Source organism: Microcaecilia unicolor, chromosome 5, assembly GCF_901765095.1.
Source record: "Microcaecilia unicolor chromosome 5, aMicUni1.1, whole genome shotgun sequence".
NCBI lineage: Eukaryota > Metazoa > Chordata > Amphibia > Gymnophiona > Siphonopidae > Microcaecilia > Microcaecilia unicolor.
In genome coordinates, this window is record NC_044035.1 from 218,897,341 (window position 1) to 218,924,019 (window position 26,679).

The 26,679-nt window shown below is 47.5% G+C and overlaps 1 protein-coding gene across 3 annotated transcripts in view; it reads right to left on the reverse strand.

The window, feature by feature from the left end:
• Nucleotides 1-21,330: 21,330 nt before the first annotated feature.
• The window catches only part of WDR4 (WD repeat domain 4), a 126,904-nt gene continuing 121,555 nt past the window's right edge, over nt 21,331-26,679 (reverse strand). For all 3 annotated transcript variants that reach the window (XM_030203787.1, XM_030203788.1, XM_030203786.1), the window contains 2 exons: nt 23,284-23,353; nt 21,331-21,943 (listed from right to left, as the gene is read on the reverse strand). In XM_030203787.1, the coding sequence (XP_030059647.1) occupies nt 21,762-21,943; nt 23,284-23,353 (252 nt within the window). In that variant the 3' untranslated portion in view covers nt 21,331-21,761. The remainder of the gene's footprint in view (nt 21,944-23,283; nt 23,354-26,679) is intronic.

The window sequence follows — 26,679 nt, forward strand, 5'->3', positions numbered from 1 at the left end:
AAGAACAAAATTACTGAGCATATACAGAGGCATGGAAAAGCAGGGGTTCTCAGCCCAGTCCTCAGAACACACCTAGCCAATGAGATTGTCAGGATATCCAGTGTGAATATGCATGAGATAGATTTGCATACAATGGAGGCAATGCATGCAGATCTATCTCATCCATATTCGTTGTGGGTGTCCTGAAAACCTGACTGGCTAGATGTGTCCCAAGGACTGGGTTGAGAACCCCTGGACAAAGCCAACATGGATTTAGACAAGGGAAATCTTGCCTCACCAATAATCATATGGATAAGGGTGAGCTGCTTGATATCGTGTATCTTGATTTTCAGAAGGCCGGCACACACAGCAAATTTGTAGGGCCTGTGGGGAGGGGAGGTAGGAGAGATGATATTGGAACCACGGGAGCAAATAGCAGGGGAGAAGGAGGGAAAGGGAGGACTGGAGCTATGGAAAGATGCCAGACCTGCAGAAGAGAATGGGGTGCAGGAGAGAGAGGGAGAAGCTGCACAAGAATAGAAGGGAAGAGAAGAGGGGGGATGCTGCATATGGATGGAAAGGAAGAGAAGAGAGGAAAATGCTGCATGTGGATGGAAGGAAAGAAATGGAAAGCTAGATAGATTTGAGAAGGAGACAGAAAAATTAAAAAGCTGAAAGTGAAAGATCTGTGCTAAAGATGGATGTAGGGCAGGAAATGAAGAAGAAAAGAGATGGCAAATGGACAGGAATCCCTGGAAACAGAGTTAACTGCACAGACAGAGGGAAGCAGAACCACAGACTGGGAACAAGACGATCAGACTAATAAAAACACCAGACAACAAAGATAGGAAGATAATTTTATTTTCAGTTTAGTTAGTGGTCGAATTATGTCAGAAGTTACATCTGCTGGCATTATTTTGCACTGTACAGGAGGAAATGCATTTCTCTCTATATCTCTGGTATTGCACTGCATGCACAGTCCGGCATCTCAGGGTTTCAGTTTAATTTTTGTTTATATTAGTACTTTTAGTTTGTGGTCTCTTATCCTGTATTTGAACAGGGGCTGTGTTCCACATGTCTGGAAGGATATGAGAGAGGAAGACTATAGGTCTCTGAAGGGGTTGTGTGAGGGTGGAAATGGGATTAATATAGCCAAGGAGATGCAATAGGTGGGGACAAGCGGGTAAAAAAAACAGAATGATCTGGAGACAAAGGAAGGAGAGAGGAATGGTGAGAGGCTGGTGAGGAAATGAGCGGCAGTGGAGGGTAAATGAGCTGAGAGAGTGAGCAGAGGTTTTCAACCCAGTTCCTCAGGGCACATCCAGCCAGTTGAAGTTTTTAGGATAATCCCAACTGGCTGTGTGTGTCCCGAGGATTGGGTTGAAAACCTCTGGTATAGAGGATAGAAATTGAGGACTAGGGAGTGAGTGAAAGATAGTGGGGAATAGCAGACTGGGGAAGGAAATGGGATTGCTGGAGAGGGAGATGAGAAAATCCGGTAGGTAGATGAGAAGTGAGGAGGAGACTAAGGACTAGAGGGTGAGAGAAAGAATGAGTGATAAAAATTAGATGTAGAGGTAGAGAAGAGAAAGGTGAAAAAAGAAACAAAAACATCAGTGCCAGGCAGCTATAGAGAAGGTAGGGAAGAAGGACAAGAGGCGAGAAAAGAATAGAAAGGCAAACCTGGAAACGAATTTAAGACCAACACAAAAAGCGGAACAGGCTGGGATCGACCCAGTTAGAATAGTGCCTAGACAACAAACGTAGAACAGAAACAATATATTTTATAATACTTTTAAAGAATTGGAGATTGGAATGTGTCTACCTTGGGGAAAATGTACATCTCTTCTATTTTTTCATTTTGCATATTTTCACTGCTTATACAGTCTGGCTTTCATGAGGTCTCCATTTCAATTTTTGTCTCCATAGGGCTGTTATTGTTTGGTAAGCTGTTCCTATATAGGTATTGAGTATCTTTTTGCAATGTTTTGTTATTTTGCAAAGTGTCTGGCCTGTTTGAAAGCAGGCTCTGGGACACTGAGGCTCATTTTCAAAGCACTTAGCCTCCCAAAGTTCCATAGAAACCTATGGAACTTAGCCTCCCAAAGTGCTTTGAAAATATGCCTCACTGTCACCCAGAATAAAAATATTCAGGAGTAATGTCTTCACATCCTGTAGAGTCACCATATAAACAAAAACCCAGCTGCTTTAAAGAAAGTGGCCGACAGTGGAAAGAACATGTGCCGTTCATGAGGTGATAATATGAGTTGTAAGGGGGATTGCACCATTGTTGGGGAACATGGAGTTTGTGTTATAGAACTGGGGCTTCAGGGTTTATATTTGAAATTCTGACCAATCTTATGCAATACTAAATGTATAATTTCTTATATATTTCCATTATTCATGTTGTAATGTAAGCCACATTGAGCCTGCAAAGAGGTGGGAAAATGTGGGATACAAATGCAATAAATAAATAAATCCTGTAGATAATCCAGACTTCACTTCCACACAGAAAAATTTGTTGAAGGATGCTATCATTTATAATGCTAATCTTAAAAGTGGGGGGAAATTTAAATATGTAGAAATGCCCCTTTGACATGACCCCCATACCTAGTGCCCCCCCCCCTCCCATTGGTACCATATCTAGAGGTGCCACTGTATGGTTTTGCTATACTTTCTCTTCCTGGACCTGTTTCACCCCAAACTTATTCTCTACTTCAAACTACTACAAACCTCAAGCCCATAATATCCATTCTCTACATTCCTCACTTCACCAGCCATTTTCATTGTACCCTGTGCTTTGAGTTTCGATATAGGCAGGCTGACAATGATCTGGGCCCTAAGGATTATGCCCCACCCCCAACCTCCTATCCAACAGAGATCACAGGCTCTGTATCTTAATATTTCTAAATCTCACTTTAGACATAAACCCTCTACTTCAATGGATTTCAGACTGTAGGTTGGGACCTCAAATAGGGTTACATCATCAGAATATGGCATCAAAGATTGTACTCCCCCCACCCTCCCTCGTTATGGACCTCCACTGTAATTTACATCCAGTACTGGCAGTGAGCATGAGTCCTGTGATTCAGTAAAGGTTCACAAGTCCTAACCTCCCCGCCCTCCCCCCCTCCCCTACAGAAGGAGAGGAAGGACTCTGGTCAAAGGGATGTTAAAAAGCAGGATAGCTCTCCGACGGAAGTAAATTCTTTTGAGAGAGGAGAAGAGCATTCTGACATATTCTGCTCTGGCAGCAGCCCTGTGAGTGAAATGTAACCATTTAAAAATGTTTACATCATTGAACTAAGAGGGGAAGTGAACAGCAACGCGGGCTGGATATGTAAATTGTTCCCTGGAAGAAAAGGCAGAGTTAGAAGGGAAAGTGTGCCTTTTTGCAGACAACACAAAATTTTGCAATAGAGTAGACAACTTGAGAAGTGATCTAAAGCGATAAGAAGAATGGTCTGTTTGGCAGTTAAAATGTAATGCAAAGAAGTGTAGAATGATGCACCAGGGTGTAGAAACCCATAAGAGTTGTACTTGGTAGGGGGTGAGAGGTCAACTAGCACAGACCAGGAGAGGGACCTTGGGGTGATAGTGTCAGAGGATCATAAGGTGGCAAAATAATAGGACAAGTGGGTGGCTATAGCCAGATGGATGCTAGGCTAGGCTATATAGAGAGGGGCATATCCAGCAGATGAAAGGAGCAGGGGTGTAGCCAGTTTGGGGTCAGACCCACCCAGCAGCGTCCCTTAAGTAGCTACTGCCTTCCACTGGTTGCAGGCTCACAGCGATTCCCACATGCTACCTGCTGCTCAACAACCTCCTTGCAGCCGCTAAGCGCTAACCTCGAAACCTCTCCTCTGCTGCAGCTTCTGGTTTCTGCCCAGTCAAGATGCATCAGAGGAGAGGCTTCCAGGTTAGCGCTTAGCGGCTGCAAGGAGATCATTGAGCGGCAGGCAGCATGTAGAAATCGATGCCGCTGTCAGCTGGCAACCCATAGAAGCACAAGGAGAATTTGTGGGTGGGGTAGGAAAGAGAAAGGAAGGAGATGATAGATGCTGCACGGGGTGAGGAAAGGTAGGGGAAAGATGATGCACGGAGGGAGGGAAGATGGGACAGATGCTGCACGGGGTGAGAAAAGACAAAAGATGTGGCATGGGGGAGGGAAGATGGGGGCCATGCTGCATGGGGAAGGAAAGATGGGGGAAAGATGCTGCACAAGGAGGAGGGAACATGGGGGACAGATGCTGCAAGGGAGAGGGAACGTGGGGAAAGATGCTGCATGGTGGTGGGGAGAGGTAAGATGCTGTATGGGGGAGAAGATGCTGCATGGGGAAGAAAGGAGATATGCAGCAAAGGGGTGGAGGGATGAGAAAGGGAGAAATCTTGCATATGAGGTGGAAGGGAGGGAGACATGCTGCATAGAGAGGGGATAGGTGGCAAGAGAGGGAGAAATGTTGAACACAGGGTGGAGGGGAGGGAGAAATTATTCTGGAGGAAAGTAAGACAACTTATAGGATATTAGAGATGCACATGTGAATGACTTGATAATTACAGTGTGCATTAAATCAAGTTTGTGTTAAAATAATTTACACAAATGCATTAATCAAATTGAAAAATATCAGTAAATCAAGAAGAGCTCCAAAATGATTAAAAAATGAACTGAAAATTGTTTGTATAATCCTTACAAAGAACATATTGTAACCAACAAAGGTGGAGAAACTAGATCCGCTACGTGGATAAAGATAAAAGAACAAAAAAAAAAAAGTAACGAGATCAACACGACATTTCCAAGACACCATGGAGGCGAGTAATAACTACAAATACTTTATTAAAAAATATTTTAAAACTCAAAAGACTCGACACAGAGCCGTGTTTCAGTGAAAAATGCCTGCTTTAGGAGTATGTTTGTTGTGTAAGCCAACGACTGGAGCATCATAGGCGAGGAAGCCAAATCAAGCCTTTAGAAAGGCTAATGTTATGTGAATGCACCAAGCATAAGCTTAAAAAGACAATAAGGACTGTGAGAAGAGTCAACCGCAGTAGTGCTTAACAAAAAATGCTGTCTCACAGTCCTTATTGTCTTTTTAAGCTTATGTTTGGTGTATTCACCTATCATTAGCCTTTCTAAATGCTTGATTTGGCTTCCTCGCCTATGATGCTCTGTTCATTGGCTTACACAACAGACTCCTCCTGAAGCAAGTGTTTTTCGCTGAAACATAGCTCCATGTCAAGTCTTCTAAGTTTTTAAATATTTTTAAATAAAGTATTTTTAGTTATTACTCGCCTCCATGGTGTCTTGGAAGTGTCGTGTTGATCTCGCTACTTTAAAGAACATATTGTAAACATGTACACAGGGAAGTGAGCTTATCATGGAAATCAGGTGGAAACCAAGGATGGCAGATATGTTGTAAATTAGGGTGCTGTAATCAGGGCCGGTCTTAGCAAGTGCGGGGCCCTATGCAGACCAATTTGGTGGGGCCCCATCCTAGCCCCGCCCCACTGTAGCCCCGCCCCACCCTAGCTCCGCCCCATTGATACGATTATTCCATTTTTAGAACATTTTATAATGAAATTTCAAATAACGACAAATGAAGCTAAACTTGTACAAAAAAACTGATTGAAATAATAAGCACAATGCTATCATGAAACCTCCCCTCCCCAGAAATTATTCAGTTCATGTCCACTACAATTAGTAGTTCCAATTCTCATAACAAAGGAGAATAAAGGAAAAATATTAAGAAAAGATTCAGTACTTTCAAATTCCCCTATTACTCTGTAACCCATATATGCAATAAAATAAAAATGAAATGAAAAGATATACAATAAAATTAAGTGATGTGTAAAATATAATGTACAATATAAAAACATATAGACCACCAAGGTATTAAAATTGTTTTAAAATATATACCACAACTCTCTGACTCAAGAAGACTCCGACTCTGTCTGTCATCTATAATTGTCTGACAACACACAGAAAAAAAATAAGTAAAAATAAAATAGACACAATTAATACCTTATACACCAATATACCAGCCATACGGAAAATGCAGACCGTCAACAATATGAAGCTAGCAAGGGATCATAATACCACAATTCTCATGTAGAGCCACAAATCACCCTTTTAGAGGTAGTGTGTCATGATTTAGGCTCTACACCCTTTCTGATGTTTGGTGCCACCTTAGTAAGGCCAACACACTATCTCTCCACTGCAAAACACTGTACACAAACTTGTGCAAAAACACACTCATAACCTTAACAAACCATAAACAGCACTAATTCCAAGGACAGGACGAGCTACAACCTTATGCGTGGCGTGGAAAGGCAACTGTAATTACACCGGGCTCTAAAACACCAGTGCACAACCTAGTGAAAAAAAAACAAACAAAAAGGGCTGCAAACTATATGCTAGCAGAATACTGTACCTTCCTTGATCACACCTGAAAAACACATGAAGGCAAAATACTGAACTGGAAAGTTACCTCAAGAAGTCAGACTCAGCATGCAGCAATAGTACAAAAATTGAAACTTACTTGAAAAATATCACAGATGCACATTTCCAAAAACTATTCAAATTACAGCCCACCAGATAGAACAAATGTGGGGACTAAACTTCCATCCAATATCCTATTAGTGTCCCAAACATATATATTCACTGCAGGGTTTACAAATTTTTATAGTCATCCACGATTTACTCCAAATTATTTTCGGGGTTCATCAGATCTAACTGCCTCTCACATCCATCTGAACAGTTATGTTCTTAGCGTCACAAGCGCAATGGTGTGGTGCAAATCCTCATTGAATCCCCTTCTTATCATTCATATCACACTGTTTAATTTCCAAGTCGTATAATTTATGTAATCCAGCAAAACTGTTTTTAATAATAAAATATGCCCAACGTATCCCAGTGCATAAAATTATCTTTAAATGACGGCAGCTTGTAAACGTTAGGGAACCCCCACCATTTCCAAAAACTGAAATATTCCAATTAATAAATCCTGAATAAAATAGTTTTTTCTACCTTTGTTGTCTGGTAACTTCGTTTTTCTGATCATGCTGGCTCAGTATCCGATTGTGCTGCTATCTGTCCTCTTAACTCCGTTTCCAGGGCTTCCTTTCCATTTATTTCTTTACTTTCCGCCTTTCTTCTTCATTTCTTGCCCTACATCCGTAAGTAAAAGCTGGGTCCTCTGCAGACTTGACTGTCCAGTGGATCCAGCTTCTGCCTATTTTCTATATCCATGTGCACTTTTTCTCCTCTCTTCCTTTTCCCTCACCTCATTGCCTTCCTCACTCTTCCCTCGCCTCCATCCATGTCCAGCATTTCTTCTCTCTCCTCCATGCACCAATGTCCAGCAACCCTCCTATCCCCCTTGCCATCCATTAATGTCCAGCAACCCCCCCATCCCCTTTGCCATCCACCTATGTCCAGAAACCCCCCACCCCTGCCATCCACCCATGTCCAGCAACCCTCCTGTCCTCCCTGCCCGCCCCTGCCATCCACCTATGTCCAGAAATCCCCCTCCCCTGCCCTCCACCCATGTCCAGTGACCCCCCTGTCCTCCCTGCCATCAACCCATGTCCAGAAACCCTCCTTCCCTCCATCCACCCATGTCCAGTGACCCTGCTGTCCCCCCTGCCATCCATGTCCAACAACCCCCCCGTCCCCTCTGCCATCCACCTATGTCCAGAAACCCCCCTCCCCTGCCATCCACCCATGTCCAGCGACCCTCCTGTCCCCCCTGCCAACTGCCATCCACTTATGTCCAAACCCCCCTCCCCTGCCATCCACCCATGTCCAGTGACCCTCCAGTCCTCCCTGCCCACCCCTGCCATCCACCTATGTCCAGAAACCCCCCTCCCCTCCATGCACCCATGTCCAGTGACCCTCCTGTCCCCCCTGCCATCCACATATGTCCAGAAACCCCCCTCCCCTGCCATCCACCCATGTCCAGCGACCCTCCTGTCCCCCCTGCCCCCCCCTGCCAACTGCCATCCACCTATGTCCAAACCCCACCTCCCCGGCCATCCACCGATGTCCAGTGACCCTCCTGTCCTCCCTGCCCGCCCCTGCCATCCACCTATGTCCAAAAACCCCCCTCCCCTCCATCCAACCATGTCCTGTGACCCTCCTGTCCCCCCTGCCATCCACCTATGTCCAGAAACCCCCCTCCCCTGCCATCCACCCATGTCCAGCGACCCTCCTGTACCCCCTGCCAACTGCCATCCACCTATGTCCAACCCCCCCTCCCCTGCCATCTACCCATGCCCTCCACCCTTGTCCAGCACGAGACTCGTTTCCCTGTTCCCCCTCCAGGCACCTGAGCCCCCCTCCCTCCCCGCCAAACGACCCTCTTCTGCCACCCGACCCGGCCGGCACCTCACCTGACCCAACATTTTTAAAAAAATCTTCAAGGGGCGATGCCTGCGTCTGACTAGAAGAAGAAAAACCGCTTCGCGGTTCGTCCTCGTCCATTGGCCGGCCTTCCCTCATGTCTCGCCCTCTGATGTAACTTCCGCAAGGGTGGGACATGAGGGAAGGCCGGCCAATGGACGAACCGCGAAGCGGTTTTTCTTCTTCTAGTCAGACGCAGGCATCGCCGCTTGAAAAATTTTTTTTAAATGTTGGGTCAGGTGAGGTGCCGGCCGGGTCGGGTGGCAGAAGAGGGTCGTTTGGCGGGTCGGGGAGGGGGGGCTCGGACGGGAGGGGGGCTCAGGTGCCTGGAGGGAGGGGAAGCAGGGGAACGCGGAGAGTCCCGTAGTTTGACATGGGTGGAGGGCGGGCGAGCAGCAGCAGTCCGGCGGCGAAGCAGAGCTGAGGCGCGCGGCACGGGGCCCTATGCGGCCGCCTCTGCCTAAGACCGGCCCTGCCCCTGCCATCCACCCATGTCCAGCGACCCTCCTGTCCCCCCTGCCAACTGCCATCCACCTATGTCCAACCCCCCCCCGCCATCTACCCATGTCCAGCAACCCTCCTGTCCTCCCTGCCCGCCCCTGCCATCCACCTATGTTCAGAAATCCCCCTCCCCTGCCCTCCACCCGTCCAGTGACCCCCCTGTCCTCCCTGCCATCTACCCATGTCCAGAAACCCTACTCCCCTCCATCCACCCATGTCCAGTGACCCTGCTGTCCCCCCTGCCATCCACCTATATCCAGAAACCCCCCTCCCCTGCCATCCACCCATGTCCAGCGACCCTCCTGTCCCCCCTGCCCTCCCCTGCCATCCACCTATGTCCAAAAACCCCCCTCCCCTCCATCCACCCATGTCCAGTGACCCTCCTGTCCTCCCTGCCTGCCCCTGCCATCCACCTATGTCCAAAAACCCCCTCCCCTCCATCCAACCATGTCCAGCGACCCTCCTGTCCCCCCTGCCAACTGCCATCCACCTATGTCCAACCCCCCCTCCCCTGCCATCTACCCATGCCCTCCACCCTTGTCCAGCACGAGACTCGTTTCCCTGCTCCCCCTCCAGGCACCTGAGCCCCCCTCCCTCCCCGCCAAACGACCCTCTTCTGCCACCCGACCCGGCCGGCACCTCACCTGACCCAACATTTAAAAAAAAATCTTCAAGCGGCGATGCCTGCGTCTGACTAGAAGAAGAAAAACCGCTTCGCGGTTCGTCCTCGTCCATTGGCTGGCCTTCCCTCATGTCTCGCCCTCTGATGTAACTTCTGCAAGGGTGGGACATGAGGGAAGGCCGGCCAATGGACGAACCGCGAAGCGGTTTTTCTTCTAGTCAGACGCAGGCATCGCCGCTTGAAGATTTTTTTAAAAATGTTGGGTCAGGTGAGGTGCCGGCCGGGTCGGGTGGCAGAAGAGGGTCGTTTGGCAGGTCGGGGAGGGGGGGCTCGGACGGGAGGGGGGCTCAGGTGCCTGGAGGGAGGGGAAGCAGGGGAACGCGGAGAGTCCCGTCGTTTGACATGGGTGGAGGGCGGGCGAGCAGCAGCAGTCCGGCGGCGAGGCAGAGCTGAGGCGCGCCGCGTGGGGCCCCCTTAGGCGCGGGGCCCTATGCGGCCGCCTCTGCCTAAGACCGGCCCTGCCCCTGCCATCCACCCATGTCCAGCGACCCTCCTGTCCCCCCTGCCAACTGCCATCCACCTATGTCCAACCCCCCCTCCCCTGCCATCTACCCATGTCCAGTAACCCCCCCCCCCGTCCTCCATGCCCTCCACCCTTGTCCAGCACGAGACTCGTGTCCCTGCTCCCCCTCCAGGCACCTGAGCCCCCCTCCCTCCCCGCCAAACGACCCTCTTCTGCCACCCGACCCGGCCGGCACCTCACCTGACCCAACATTTAAAAAAAAAATCTTCAAGCGGCGATGCCTGCGTCTGACTAGAAGAAGAAAAAACGCTTCGCGGTTCGTCCTCGTCCATTGGCCGGCCTTCCTTCATGTCCCGCCCTCTGATGTAACTTCCGCAAGGGTGGGACATGAGGGAAGACCTGCCACGGGAAATTTTTGCCCGCGGCGGGTTGCGGTTTTTTGGGCTTCTTTTTTGTGTTTTGGGCAGTTTTTTGGCGGTTTTTTCGGCCGCGGAGGGCGGGGTTAGTGATGTTTTGGGCGGGGCCAATGACGGGGGAGGCGGGGCCGATGACAGCGGGGGTGGGGGTGTCAGGGGCAGGGTTTGAGTTTGGGTGGGTTTTGGGCTGGATTTAGGCTGGTTTGGGTGGGAAAAAAATTTTCCACCTGGCAACCCTGAGGCCGGCCAATGGACGAACCGCGAAGCGGTTTTTCTTCTTCTAGTCAGACGCAGGCATCGCCGCTTGAAGATTTTTTTTTAAATGTTGGGTCAGGTGAGGTGCTGGCCGGGTCGGGTGGCAGAAGAGGGTCATTTGGCGGGTCGGGGAGGGGGGGCTCGGACGGGAGGGGGGCTCAGGTGCCTGGAGGGAGGGGAAGCAGGGGAACGCGGAGAGTCCCGTCATTTGACATGGGTGGAGGGAGGGCGGGCGAGCCGCGGCAGTCCGGCGGCGAGGCAGAGCTGAGGCGCGCCGCGCGGGGCCCTATGCGGCTGCCTCGGTCACCTCTGCCTAAGACCGGCCCTGGCTGTAATCACTGTTCCCTCTACATGACTCCCTACCCCCTTTTTTTTTTTTTAAACTGCGGTGTAGCAAACTCATCAGGACCTTCTCACCTCCCTATTACTGCCACCCCTGCCATTGCTGCTGCTTCTCCAGACCAGCACTAACAGTAACAAAACACAGCCATCATGGGGTTAGTCTGCAAGTCTCCATGCACTCCAGGGCAGAGATAGCAGCTGCATGTACAGTTTGAGGCCCTGCGACTTGATTTATGCTGTTTCGCACTGTAGAGGCTAGGGAGTAATGGGGGGAGGGGGGTTGAGGGTGAACATAGGAGGGGAAAGAAAAGACACCAGATGGAGAGGAGGGGTGGAGAGAGAAGGGAGATGCTAGGTGGAAAAAGAGAGAGGGGCGATGCTAGATGGATTAAAAAAAATATCACTTTGTGAAAGACTGAGGAACAGGACAGCCTGGGTGAGAGAAGGAGATGGAAAGCTATAAACAGACATAGTACAAAGAGGGAAATTGAAGACTAGATATTAAGAATGAAATAAATCTAGAAAGAGGCAGAAAAATAAATAAATTCAAGCGAAAGGAAGAGAGAGAAAATGACAAATGGACAGGAAACCCTGGCAAGAGAATTGAGAGAAGACAGAAAAAGGCAGAAACAAGAGACTGGAGAAAAAGCAAACGGTCAGATGTCAAAGGCAAAACCAAAAGTTTTTATTTTGAGTTTAGGATAAAGTAGTGTGGAACTGTGTTAATAAAGGATAATAAATAAAGGATAATACATGCAAATAAAAATGGAAATAAGGCAATACATTTTTGACTAGCTTTAGACCAAAACCTCTCTCCTCAGGTCAGGACACCATAACAACAGTATACTGGTTCTGACCTGAAGAGGGAGGTTTTGACTTATGAAAGGTAGTTGAAAAATATATTAAAATGGTATCATCTTATTTTCCATTTTTCTTTTTGTATTTATTAATTTGTAATGAAGTGAATGGAACATGTTAGTTTTTAAGTTGTTTCTGCTATCGTTATATTTTGCACAATACAGGAAGACATGTATCACTGTTTCTCTCTGATTTTGTAAAGTATGTAGAGCCTGGCTTCTGCACAGTCTACATATTTCTGTTTTTATTTTGTGACTAGTTATTCTACATTGGGTGAGGGTCTGTGTTCTGCATGTGTGAAAGAGACTAGGTTTTCTGTTAGCACTGACTGTGTAGGATCAATCTGTACTAATCTGTCTTGTTTAGTTTTCCCAGTAGGTGTATTGATGTTCTAGTACCCACTGCAGTGTTTATGGTGTTGCCTTTTCCTACGCAGGACCTTGTTATGTGACTTGTGGAAGTTACTGCTATCATGGTAAGAGAGAATTGCTCTGTAGGTCCAGAATGACATTTGTGGTGTTTTGTATTACTTTATAGTATGCCTGGTACTAGAGTTTGGGATTTAGTTTATCTCTCTCAGCAGTAGCTGAAGGCAAGTTACATTCAGGTACAATACGTATTTTCCTGTCCTTAGAGAGCTTACAATTTAAGATTTGTACCTGAGGCAGTGGAATTTTAAGTGGCTTGTCCAAAATCTCAAGGACTGGAAATAAGATTTGAACCTTGGCTTTCAATCTGCAGCTCTAACCAAGGTAAAATTAATCATAGCAGATCAATCCATAGACTGGTGGGTTGTGTCCATCTACCAGCAGGTGGAGATAGAGAGCAATCTTCTACCTCCCTATATGTGGGCATGTGCTGCTGGAAACTCCTCAGTATGTCGATATCAAAGCTCCATCCGCAGGACAGCACTTAGAGAATTACACCCACAAAGGGACACTCTGCCCAGCTCACCACCACCGAAGCGGGGGAGGGGAATCTGTCCAGCTCATCCCCGCGGAGCGGGGGAGGGACACCACACCCGCCGATGCGGGGGGATCCTGCTACCGCAACAGCGGGAGGAGCTGGCTTACCCCAAACACCGTCGAAGCGGGAGGGAGCGCCGGCATAATTTAGTTACCAATCCAGCCACCGCCGAAATGGGGGGAGAGGAATGCAGCAGCTCACTGTAACACAATCGTTTCAACTCGAGGAAAATCCAATTCAAAGAACTTGAACACAAAGTTCTCCTGAACAGGAACTGAAGAATACACTGGAACCTGAACTATAACCAGAATAACAAACAATACAGATATCTTTGGGGGGGGGGGGGGGGGACTATGGATTGATCTGCTATGATTAATGGAAAGAAAATTATCAGGTATGATACATAATTTTACCTTCCATTTCATCAAGCAGATCAATCCATAGACTGGTGGGATGTACCGAAGCAGTACTGCCCCAGGGCAGGACACGGAAATCCCTGAACGCAACACGGAAGCTCCAAACCGGGCCTCGGCCCGAGCAGCCACATCCAAGCGGTAATGCCGCTTAGAAGGTATGAGCCACGCCCAAGCTGCCGCTTTACAAATCTCTTCCAAGGAGACGGATCTGGTCTCCGCCATTGATGCCGCTTGTGCTCTAGTAGAGTGGGCCTTCAGCTGCATAGGCGGAATCTTCCCCACAGCCACATAAGCTGCTGCAATCGTCTCTTTGACCCACCGTGCCACGGTAGGTTTAGATGCCTGCAGACCCTTACGAGGGCCTGCGAACAGCATGAACAGGTGATCCGACTTCCGGAAGTCATTGGTCACTTCCAAGTATCTGATGATGACTCGTCTCACATCCAGACATTTGAAAGCAGGGTACTCCTCTGGGTAATCCTCCCTGTGAAAGGAGGGTAAACAGAGCTGCTGATTCACATGGAAGCGAGAAAATCTTGGGCAGAAAGGAAGGCACTAGGCGAATCGACACTCCTGCCTCAGTGAACCGCAGGAACGGCTCTCAACCCGAGAGTGCCTGTATCTCAGAGACTCTTCTGCCTGACGTGATGGCTACCAAAAACAACGCTTTCAACGTCAGGTCCTTCAGCGATGCCCTCGACAAGGGCTCAAAGGGCGGCTTCTGCAAGGCCCGAAGCACCAGATTGAGATTCCATGTAGGCACTGTCGAGTGCAGAGGGGGGTGCAGGTGATTAACTCCTTTGAGAAAGCGCACCACATCTGGCTGTGACGCCAGGGAAGCGCCCTTCAGGCGGCTCCTGAAGCAAGCTAAAGCCGCCACTTGGACTTTCAGGGAACTGAGTGACAGGCCCTTCTCCAGACCCTCTTGCAGGAACGCCAACACCGCCGATATTGGAGCAGTGGAGGGCGATAGCGAGCCTGCCTTGCACCACGATGTAAAGGTACGCCAAATCCTGGCGTAAGTAGTAGAAGTAGAGCGCTTCCTCGCTCTCAGCATAGTGGCGATGACCTTGTCTGAGAAGCCCTTCTTCCTCAGCTGCTTCCGCTCAAGAGCCAGGCCGTAAGACCAAATGGGGAGGGCTCCTCCATCACCATGGGACCCTGCTCCGCTGGCAGCCTCAGAGGGCTGTCCACTGCAAGCCTGATTAAGTCCGCATACCAGGGACGTCTGGGCCAATCCGGACCCACCAGGATTACCCGGCCCGGATGCTTTGCCACCCGGCCTAGCACTCTGGCCATCATGGGAACACGTAGAGGAGCTCCTGTGTTGGCCACTGCTGGAGAAGAGCATCGACTCCCAGAGATCGAGGGTCCTGTCCTCTGCTGAAGAACCGCGGCACTTGACAGTTGGCCGAGGACGCCATCAGATCCAGGCTCGGCGGGCCCCAGCGCCTCGTGATGTCCAAGAACGCCCGAGCCGACAGCTGCCACTCTCCTGGATCCAGAGTATGGCGACTCAGAAAGTCCACCTTGACATTCATGACTTCCGCAATGTGGGCCGCCGACAGCTGTTCCAGATTCGCTTCCGCCCACAGGCATAGCTTCATGGCCTCCTTGGCTAGAGGAGCGCTCCTGGTACCTCCCTGGCGATTGACATATGCCACTGCCGTGGCACTGTCGGACAGGACCCGTACTGGCCTCAGCACCAGGACCGGGAGAAACTCCCGAAGCGCCAACCGAATGGCTCGGAGTTCCAGGAGGTTGATAGTCTGTTTTGCCTCTGCAGGCGACCAGAGGCCCTGCGCTGTCCTCCCCAGGCAGTGGGCTCCCCAGCCCGTCAAGCAGGCGTCCGTCGTGACGACCACCCACTCCGGGATTGTGAGGGGCATTCCTGCGGACAGTTTGTCTGGCCTCAGCCACCAATCCAGCACCTTGCGCACCGTTGGATCCAAAGGAAGGCGTACAGCGTAATCCTCCAAGACTGGAGTCCACCGCCGCAGCAGGGAGTGCTGTAGGGGTCTCATATGGGCCCTGGCCCAGGGCACTACTTCCATCGTGGCTGTCATGGAGCCCAGGATCTGCACATAGTCCCAAGCTCGAAGAGTGGAGGCTGATAGGAACTGGTCCACCTGGGCCCGAAGCTTGGCGCTCCAGTTGTCTGGCAGGAACACTCTGCCCGCTAGGGTGTCGAATCGAACTCCCAAGTACTCCAGGGACTGAGTCGGGCCCAGCTGACTTTTCTCCCAGTTGATGACCCATCCCAGGGAGCTCAGAAGGGCAATCCCCCTGTCCGTAGCCTTCCCACACTCTGCAAAAGAGGGGGCTCGGATCAACCAGTCGTCCATATAGGGATGGACTTGTACTCCTTCCTTGCGGAGATAAGCCGCAATGACCACCATCACTTTGGAGAAGGTCCGCGGGGCAGTGGCCAACCCGAAAGGGAGGGCTCTGAACTGGAAGTGTCAGCCCAGGACTGCAAAGCGCAGGAAGTGCTGATGAGGAGGCCAGATGGGAATATGTAAGTAAGCTTCCTTGATGTCCAAGGATGCCAGGCATTCCCCTTTCTTCACCGCAGCTATTACGGAGCGGATAGTCACCTTCAAGGCCGAATTGACTCCCTTGAGGTCGAGAATAGGTTGAACAGAGCCTTCTTTCTTTGGCACCACAAAGTAAATGGAGTAACGCCCCTTGCCAAGTTGATCTACTGGCACCGGAACCACTGCGCCCAGGCAGATCAGATTGTTCAAAGTTTGCTGTACGGCAGCTGCCTTGACCTGGGACTTGCAGGGAGAGTTTACAAACCCGTCTCTCAAGGGCCGGCAGAACTCCAGCTTGTAGCCGTCTCTGATGACTTCCAGAACCCAAGCATCTGAAGTTACCCTGGTCCACTCGCCCAGGAATGAGGACAACCTTCCTCCTATCTGCACTGTGCCATGGACCAGGTCCCCGTCATTGGGTAAGCGACCCTGGGGGAGGGCCAGAGGACGAACCTCCGGGTCGGCGGTCCCTGCGAAAGGAATACTGCTTGGGGGAGAAGTTCCGTTTGAAGGAAGCGGAGGCAGAGGAGCCCGACTTGCTGGGGCGGTACCGACGGGCTTCCTGGAACCGGCCCTTGGAGGAACCAGGGCGAGCACTGCTGGCCCGAGTCCTGACCTCCGGCAACCTCTTGCCCTTGGACGTGCTGAGCTCTGTCACGATCTTGTCCAGCTCGTCCCCAAAGAGCAGCTTGCCTTTAAAAGGCAACTTGGCTAGGCGAGATTTAGAGGCATGGTCAGCCGACCAATGCTTAAGCCAGAGCCACTGCCGCGCAGAGACCGTCTGGGCCATACCTTTGGCCGAGGCTCTCAAAACATCATACAGTAAGTCTGCCAAGTAGGCCAAGCCAGACTCCAGGTTCGGCCATTCCGCCCTCCAGGAAGGATCTGAGGGGGAAGCCCGCTGCAAAACAGTCAGGCACGCCCTGGCCACATAGGAGCCGCAAACCGAGGCTTGCAGACTCAGGGCGGCCGCCTCAAAGGACGACTTTAAGGCCGCCTCCATGCTCCTGTCCTGAGCGTCTTTCAGGGCAGTGCCACCTTCCACCAGTAGTGCCGTTTTCTTAGTCACAGCAGTGATTAAGGAATCTACCATGGGCCAGATAAAGGTTTCCCGTTCCCCCTCTGGCAGGGGGTACAGACGGGACATAGCCCTGGCTACTTTCAGGCTTGCTTCCGGGGCATCCCATTGCGCCGAAATTAAGGCCTGCATAGCTTCATGCACGTGGAAGGTTCTAGGTGGGCGCTTCGTTCCCAGCATAATGGCGGAGCCAGCCAAGGCTGACAGCGGGCCTTCCTCCGGAGAGGCAATCTTCAAAATGCTCAAGGCCTGCCCTAGCAGGTTAGGCAAATCCTCCGAGCGAAAAAGGCGCACTGCGGAGGGGTCATCCGCTCCATCCGAGGGTCAGTCTCTTCCATAGAGTCCGCAAAGGATCTCTGGGAGAACTCAGACACGCTGCCGTCATCCACATCCAAGGAGACTGAGTCCCCTAGTGGCTGAAAATCCACCCGAGGGCGTTTGAGCACAGAGGCCTCCTCACTCTTATCAGACAAGGGAGTGGGGGGCAGCGTTCTGCATAAGAAAGGCCTGATGCAGCAGCAAAATGAACTCAGGGGAGAAACCCCCTAGCCTGTGCATTTCTGCAGCTTGCGCCGCGGCCCTAGAGGCGCTCTCAACCTGCGATTCCAAGATCGGAGAAGAGGCGCGATGCGCGTCCAAAATGGCGTCCGGCGCGAAACTCCGAGGAGCCGCGCGGGAAGAAGGGCGTTTTAATTTCGCCGACTTCTTACTGTAACCCGATTCAAGGGCGACCAAGCTGTTAACGTCTCCCATCTGAGGGCGGCCCAAGAAGAAGCCGACCGAGCCGCGTGGCCAGTCAAGACCGGGAGGGCGGCCAGCGGGGGATGGGCGCCTAAGGCGGGAAAGGCCGCCGTGCCGGAGAAAAAAACGGTGAACTCTCCCGGCTTCGAAAGGGCGCCTAAAAAAGGCGACTCTACCTTTGAGCCCCCCGCTTCCCCGCTAGGCGCGCAAACGCGTTCCGGGGAGCATCTTTTCATGCCCTTGCCATCCGAGGCCATAGCCACATGGAGACCGTTCGGGGAACCCCCTGCCCACTAGTAAAAGGTAAAAATTGCCTGCTTCTTGCTCCGAGCTGCGACGACTTGTTCCAGTGAGCAGCTGCAAATGGACGTCCTTTTTGAATGTTTAAAAAAAAATTTTTTTTTTTTTTTTTAAACGGAGCCAGCGGGAGGGGGGAGAAAAGGAGGGACCTGGCACCACCAGGTTTGCACTTGCTCACGAAGAGCGCTCAACCCCAGGTACTCAACGAAACCTAAACAATTAGGCTTGGAGACCTAGCCAGACCACACACCTGCTGAGATAGAGAACATACTGAGGAGTTTCCGGCAGCACATGACCACATATAGGGAGGCAAAGGATTGCTCTCTATCTCCACCTGCTGGTAGATGGACACAACCCACCAGTCTATGGATTGATCTGCTTGATGAAATGGAAATACATATTCCAAACATGTTTGGTAACTCAGTAAACTAAAGGCTAGCAGAGCTGAAGCCTGGTGGCCATTTGGTAACCTACCAAAAACATTGATAAGTAAAGCATTTTATGGTTGCCAGTAACCTCTAAATTTCTGTCACAGTGCTGTTCACATGGCCGACAGGAAGATGCTAGACTGGGAAACTAGGGCTGACTGGGAGCCAAGTGTTAAAGTACCTGCATGTATTTTCAGGATACTGCAAATACTGTTCTGTTTAATGTGTTGTATTATTTTGGCATGCATTATTTTGATTTTTTGGTAAATAATTCTCTGGAATGTATTCAGTGTGCATAATACCACCAGTAGAGGTACTGAGGGAGGCAGCTGGTAGACAGTGAAGGCGTTCTTCCCTGCTGTGTTCAAAATTGCCCCTATCGCTTTTTTTTCCTTTTTTTTACAGAATAGTGCTCACACAGGGGAAGCAATGTTCTCTCTCTGTCTCCTTGTGACCCTGGTTAAGTTGTTGCAGGAATTACCACTATTGTTAGCAGAATCTGTGGTACTTCAGGAGTCAAACACCACACACCAGAATGAGAGAAAAGTCTTCTTTATTTGCCAGCAAACAAAGTAGGACATCAGCTCTAGCTCTCTCTGTGTCCTGTCCTTCTGTGTCTCTTCTTCTGAGCTCTCTCTGTGTCTCCTGTCTTCTCCTGTCTGTTGTCTCTCTCGTCTCAGCTCCTTCTCTTCTAACGTAAGTTGCTTCTGTTCCCATTTATATAGGGTCCTAAACCCTTCTAGCCCCCCTTTCTCACCAGATGGTAAAGAATAGACGGATTACCCTGTCTTGAACTAATTATCTCTACACATTTACTCAAAAATATCAGTTACATAGGTTTGAGATATTTCCTAAACTGACCTATGACCTGGGGCCTCTCAAACTAGACAATGTGGCACCTATCTCCTGCATTTTATTATTATTAAATTCTCAGATTCCCAGTTATAGCTTCATACTAACTGCTAACTGGACTCTGGCATTCATTAAGGGGTCAAGGGGCCAAGGGGCCAGTCTTGCTTAATGGCACACAGACATGGTTTGTTATTACTTTCAGAAGACCAGTCCTACACTTAGCTATAATCCATCAAGGAGAAGACTTGACTTTCCCTGACCTCTTTCACCTATTAGCTTCATACACAGAACTAGCTAGGACTGTGGATAATTCAAACCAGATGATGACCTCTTAAACTGCAGACAAATCTCACTTGAAAAGTCAGACAAAGATGTAACACTGAATTGAAAAGATATTCTACATAGAAATAGAACTTATTAAACAGAATAAAACATATTTTAAAATAAGCAGAAATCAGAATTCCTTATAAGACAAAATCTAAATCATCTAGAATTATTTAAATCTACTCTATCTCCTTCTAAACAGCGTTCAGTCTAATCTTTTAAACTGCCTGCAAAACTGTCCAGTATGCCTTGCTCAGAATGGCATCCAGATGTGGTAAATAATATCTATGAACAATCCATCACTCAAAAAGGGACAAAGAAAGTTTCATTTCTCGCTGACCTTTCTAACCTCTAGTCTAGCAAAAGCTAGACTTCTGAGTAATTAAACCCAGATGGCATTCTACCACTTTCCAGGACTGAACCAAAATTAAACAGAATTAACAAATATGATTTCTCTGTCCAGGCTGCCTCAAAGTCACTTAACCCTCCATTGCCTCAGGTACAAAACTTAGACTGCTAGCCCACTAGGAACAGAGAAAGCACTATAGTGTTGAAGCCCTTTCCTAAAGGCCTTCAAAGGGGGGAGATGTATAAAAATGCTACAGCTATGAGCCTTGGTCCCCTGCCTAGACTTTGGTTCAGGCTCTAAAATGAGGGAAAAACTTACAGGCCTGTGTGGCTCTTGCTTGAACTCCCAGTGTTGGAGCACTGCAGAGAACAACAGGAAACACAAGGGTGGGGGTCCAAAGGACAGAGTGACATTGTGATCAGCCATGGTGTGAGAAAGGAAAGGTGTAGCTGGATGCAGGGTCTTGCTTAAGATTTGTGGTCAAGCGAGCTAAAGACAAAACCATGTTAGCAAGATAAAAGCTACTCATTAGTATGAGCCAATCAGTGGTAACCATGACATTAGCATAGATCCAATCAGGTATATCTACTGTCATATTATCCATATCCTGAGGGCACCTATAAAAATCAGGGTATTTCCTGGTTTAAGCTAGAGAGAAGGGTTGCCACTCTCTCTCGCCAAGGGAAACCAATGTGACCAGCAGAATTGACAAATTACTTAATTGCTTTCCCTTGTAAAACCTTTAATTGGTAAAAGAAATGATAAAAGATTAGGAACTAATTAACACCTGTTTGCAACTGGATTATTATATTCCTGTAATTAATTGATTGTACGTGCCTGTTGTCAATCACTGATTTGACTTGTATCTTGGCAAATAAACTCCTCATCCCAAATGATGATCTGTGGGCTTCACTTAATGATGGAAGGCTGTAAGTATAAATGCTTTTGCTGTATCAGGCTATCTCTCACTGCATTGTATAACCTGTATAACCTGTGGCCTAAATCCAGTTTGTCATAAGGCTGGTATCTTTTCCTTGCCAGTGCTGAGAGGCGGACTAACGTCTCTCTCAGTGGCAATTCCTTTTAGAACCTCACAACTTCTTGATTACCCCAGTACTAGTGCTATTTAGAGATGGAGTCAGATTTGAGGTCTCTGAACCCTATATTAAAACAGCACCTATATATATATAATATGTATACCATGTTGGTTGTACTACAGAAAGGCACTATATCAAATGTATTACCCTTACCTTTTCCTCTAAGCTGCTCTAAACATCCAGTAGCTGGATGAATGAAGAGAAAGTAGAGAAAGAATGAAGAGCCTGGCTCATGGAATTCTTTCCAACCTCCTTGTGTGCACATCTGTGTTTGTATCTGTAAGAAGTCCTGAGAGGCTAATGCCATTCATAACAGTTCAGTCGTTACAGGGAACAGTGGCTGTAATAAGGAACGAGTCCTGCACTGCAACATTTTTATTTAGGCATATGATGTTAAATAGATCAATCACTGTTCAATTCTCTTTAGTTCCTAATAGAAGGTAAATACTAACAAGGTGTACGAAACACTTTAAATCAGATACATATTTTGCTTATAAATTTTCTCATTCCAATGGAACATAGCCTGTACAAGAAAGTTAACAGCTCTCTTTCATGACAAGTATCTCACCGATTTCTTTGATGACCTTTTCCCATCTCCAAGGCTGCAAGCTGTGCCCATGAGAAATCTGTAGGGACATACCATATTGCCTGTGTATGTAGCTCATAGAGCTAATTTACTATCATAAACCTCTACTATGGCTTTTTGGAAGAAGCACACAAAAGAGGGTTTGGTTAGCTGTAGAGTCTGTTTATTCTTGATCCTCTCTGTAATAATCCGATTATAGACATGATGAAGATCTTTCTGTTCTCAGTATTTTACTTTGCTCATCTACCCCGAGATGCTTTCTCTTGCGCTGCTTCAGCTGCTCTTGTCTTTCTTTCTTCTTACTCAAGTAAGTGGCCATATTATCATAGGTGCTCTTGTAAAGATCATTGTAGAAACTTTCTCCACTGAGATGCTCTGAGGGGGGGAAAAATGATTTTAGGCATTCTGTTCTTTCACCAGTGTCAACAAGGAGATCCCACAACATTCTTACCTTCCCCTTGTATCATCTAGGTACTAACATTCAGAAGGTGTTTTTTTAGAATGGTGGTGCAATGTTTAATTAGTCCATTACTTGATTATTGCAATTCATTGCACATAGGTTTACCAGGATACAAACTATGTGCCCTGCAAGTAGCTCAAAATGCAGCACCCCATCTTTTAGCTAATGTGTCCCAGTTTACTCATGTATCTCCAGTTTTGAAAGAACTACACTAGCTATCTACACTCTGAAATTTAAGACTTTAATTCATAAAGCTTTGAATGACGCTGCACCCCTTAGCAATAGCTAATTCCTTAAGAATTTAGGGACCGCTACAAGACTTAAAATCTGCCGATAAATTACTGCTTGATATCCCGTCTTCTCACAAAAGAAGTTGAATGACTCAAATCTTCAATTCTTTATGTGGAGAGTGCTACTACTACTACTAATAGCATTTGTATAGCGCTACCAGACGCATGCAGCGCTGAACACTTGACATACAGAGACAGTCCCTGCTCAAAGAGCTTACAATCTAGGTAGAACAGATAGACAAGACATAGAACGGGCAAGGGAATTAATGGGTAAAGAGGAGGAGGGCAAATGAGTAGTGGTTAGGAGCCAAAGGCAGTAGTGAAAAGGTGCAACTCTTTGGAATACTCTTTCATTGGATCTACGTAAGATCAATTCTATAATACAATTAAAAAATGTCTGAAGGCACATTTGTATGCACAAACTTTTGCTGATGTCTAATTTTTGCTGTGAAAGGCTTTGCTTATCCTTCTATAAAGGTCATGCTATTGTAATAAGCACACTTTGCTGTATAGATTTTTGCAGCTATTATAATTAGTTGCTATGTATGATTCAGTTTTTGGTGTTTAAGTGCTTTTGATGTGGAGTTTGTTTTATCTGACAATGCATGTTTATTACAGCTGCCTAGAATTGTAAGATACTGCAGTTTATACATTTCTAAAATAAAAATAAATCCTCCACTTTTCCTGTTATCTCAGTCCCAATGCCCCCTGTCATTGCCCAGTGCCACATCAGCACTAAACCCCTCTGCCCAGCCTCATTGTTACTTTAGCACCACAGTGTTACCTCAGGCATCGTAAGCGAGAATAAAGAACTCTTCAACAGTACAAAAATGAAAAGAAAAACAAAAAGCCTTTAATCCCACAGGAGGGGAAAAAAGCTCCCAGCATCAAAGAGGGAACAGAAAGCGCAATGACTTCAAGGAGAATGAAAATGTAGTTAAGAGACAGCAGTTATTGTTTCTTACCCTGTAAAGGGGTCAAGTGCTCCTGAAAGATAGTAGATATTTTCTTTAATCCTTCATCTTCACAAATACTCTAAGAAAGAAAAGCACACTAAATTAATTTGCACTACACACTGATTAATGTTTCTAGAGCACAATTAAGGATTCTCAATGAACCAGAAGCAAAGGATTTACATGCAAGGATTATGCTATTATTCTATTCTACAAAAACACAAACAATCCAAGAGTAAGACAGGAATCACAAAATAAAAAAACAAAACAAAACTTGACACCCCCCCCCCCCCCCCCACACACACACACACTCAAACTAGTGGGTAATCCTAAAAGCTACTTTAGTTACAAACAGGAACCAATGCAGCCACAATGCTAAGACCAAATTTGCTGTGTTCTGAGAGATAATTTCTCAACAAAACAGACCAACACATTTTCTTTGAATGTAGGAGCCAGCAGTTTTCACACCCTCCCCTCAACTTCTACTATCTCCACAAAAGTCAAAGTGCATAGCAGGGGGGAGCTAGAAGGGGGAAAGAGATGGAAGCTTCTACAGTTCCTGTAGGTCCTGATTTGTAAAAGGTGTTTTCTAATTCTAAAGCCGATACAGAAAGCTACTGGAAGCCTAACTGCAGTGGTTACTGTGGGCTGTGTGTGCATGTTAATAGTCAAGCAATGCAGACCAGGATTGAGCACAGTGTTAACTTGCGCAGAAGACATGACCACACACTGCATTAAAATATATAGGAATATTCTACAGCAAGGTACAGAAGGAAGCTGTTGCTTTTGGATGCACGTATAACATGAACATTTTTTTTTAAGGTCTAGGACAGAATAGAAGGGTTGCTCAAGAGATTTCATGCCTTTTTGCAATTTAAATGCCTTGTTTCTCATTTTTATTTTCAGCCAGAATAGCATCTGCAACTTTAAAACACCTGGGCGTTAACAGTAAAACTGTGCACATGTCAGAACAAAAATGAAAATGCCAGCATATATGCAGCTATCATTCTGTGCATGCATCCAGCAGGCATTTCTTGATTACTGCTCATGTTTTGTGAACATAAAATTTGCATGTCATTAGCTTTATGCATGGCACACTTTTCAGCTCGCAGTAGAAGCAGTGTGCAGCTCTACAGTAAGCCTTTTTGCATTGATCCCAAACATATCTAAGGGAAAAGAAGGCTCAATAAAGTAGTCCCTTAATACACCACTGCTGTAGCCCAATTTCTTTTTGTCTTTAATTCCCCACCTTTGCACCTAGTCTCCCCTCTAAATTCTTCTCTTTCCCACCAGTCTCTGCTGTTCAAAGCAGCACAACCTCTTCCACCAATCAACTCCTATCTAGACAGCCACCTTCCCCCCCCCCCCCCCCCCCACCACCTGCCCTTCCCCAGCTAGAATTTTTCAACCAGAAAGCCAGCCACCCTCCAATTATCCATCTAGGCAGCTATACCTCCACCTAGGCTGCCAATCACTCACAAGCAGCCCACGGGTAGGCAACTCTGGTCCTCGAGAGCCGCAGGCAGGTCAGGTTTTCAGGATATCCACAATGAATATGCATAAGACAGATTTGCATACCATGGAGGCAGTGCTTGCAAATCTATCTTCTGCATATTCATTGTGGATATCCTGAAAACCTGACCTGCCTGCGGCGGAGTTGCCTACCCCTGAACTAGCCAGTTATTCATCCCAGCCACTGCCTGATACAGCCAGACATTCCTCCTGGCCCCCTCTACTGAAGTACTCCCTCCACCTCCCCCCTCCCACCTTTGTCCCTCACCTTAGGAGTATGCTAAAAGGCAGCTGCTGCCACCAGTAGGAGTTTCTGTCCTACATATTGCTTGGTTCACAGCAAGTATGAGCTGCATAGTATAGAAACACTCACACTAGTATTGTGAAACTCTGAGACCAGAGGCAGAATTTCCTGTGCTGTGCTGCTCACACTCATTGATAGATGTATGGTGCAGAGGAGAGGATAGCTCCTGCTCTTGGAGCAGAAGTGGCAGGAATAAAACTGCGGTACAAAAATCCCAAGTACCATGAGAAGGTATCTAGTCCCATGGTGACCTGGCATTCAGGATTTGTCAAGCCCTGTTCTAAACAGCGGCTCCGGGTAGACTTTTTTTTTTGTGTTTGTACCAGTTTAGAATACTACTACTACTACTACTACTATTTAGCATTTCTATAGCGCTACAAGGCGTACGCAGTGCTGCACAAACATAGAAGAAAGACAGTCCCTGCTCAAAGAGCTTACAATCTAATAGACAAAAAAATACTGATGCATAAAGAAAATTTCTTATGGATTCAGAAATAACCTAAATTTATTTACAGTTACATAATAAATAACATCAGATAAAGACCAAATTGGCCTATCCAGTCTTCCCAGTTGTGATACTTCCACTTTGGATATATAAGATAAATTCCCATATGCAACCCCATCTTATGTTTTTTTTTTTTTTTTTAATTTTTAGAAGTCTTTATTCAATGGGTATAAATAATTCATAGAAAATTGCAAGAATCTCACAACACACATAAATAAAACAACGTATGATAAACAACAAATTAGACCAGGACACAATCAACCTGGTACCGCACAATTCAATGCCCCTTCATCCCCATATCAATTAAGGCCCGTAGACACTTCTAATTATTTAAAAACATTTTAAACAGTAATACCCCCATCCCAAACCCCCCTATCTCCCCCAGACCTATCCAAAGAAGAAAAAAAAAACCCCACACAACACCCCCCCCCCCCAAAGTAAACACACACACACGAGGTCCCCTACGCACCACCACCGTCCGCTTCATCACGCACAATTAGAAACAAAGGGCTCCCAAATTGCTTCCCATTTTGTCAGAGTCTTATGAGACATGGCCCATTGCCTTTCCATCTCACAAACATACCACAGTTTATTGACCCATTTTATCAAGGAGGGAACACAAGAAGACCTCCACTGCGCGGCCAACGTCACCCTGGCCGCCAACATTGCATATCTGACCAGCAGAGATTGTGAAGTTGTCAAGCCCGGAGGTTTCTTAGGAAAAAGAAAAAATTCTGGTGCCCATTTAAGAGGCCGACCAATCCATCTTTGGAGGCGATACTGAACGGCCTTCCAAAATGCCCTGACTTTGACACAGGACCACCAGATATGGCCCATCGTGCCCCTCTGTCCACAATTCCGCCAACATAAGGGGGAAACTGAGGGGAACATGTGGTTCAAGCGAACAGGTGTCAAATACCACCTATAAAAACCTTGACCGCATTTTCCTTAAACGGAACAAAAATAGAAATTTTTGATAATGCTTTCTCCATCAAAGTCCACTCCTCCTCATCCAAACTAAGGCCCAGTTCTCTATTCCAACTAGCTCTATATTCACCCAAACCTCTGGCTTTCTTACGCTGGTACA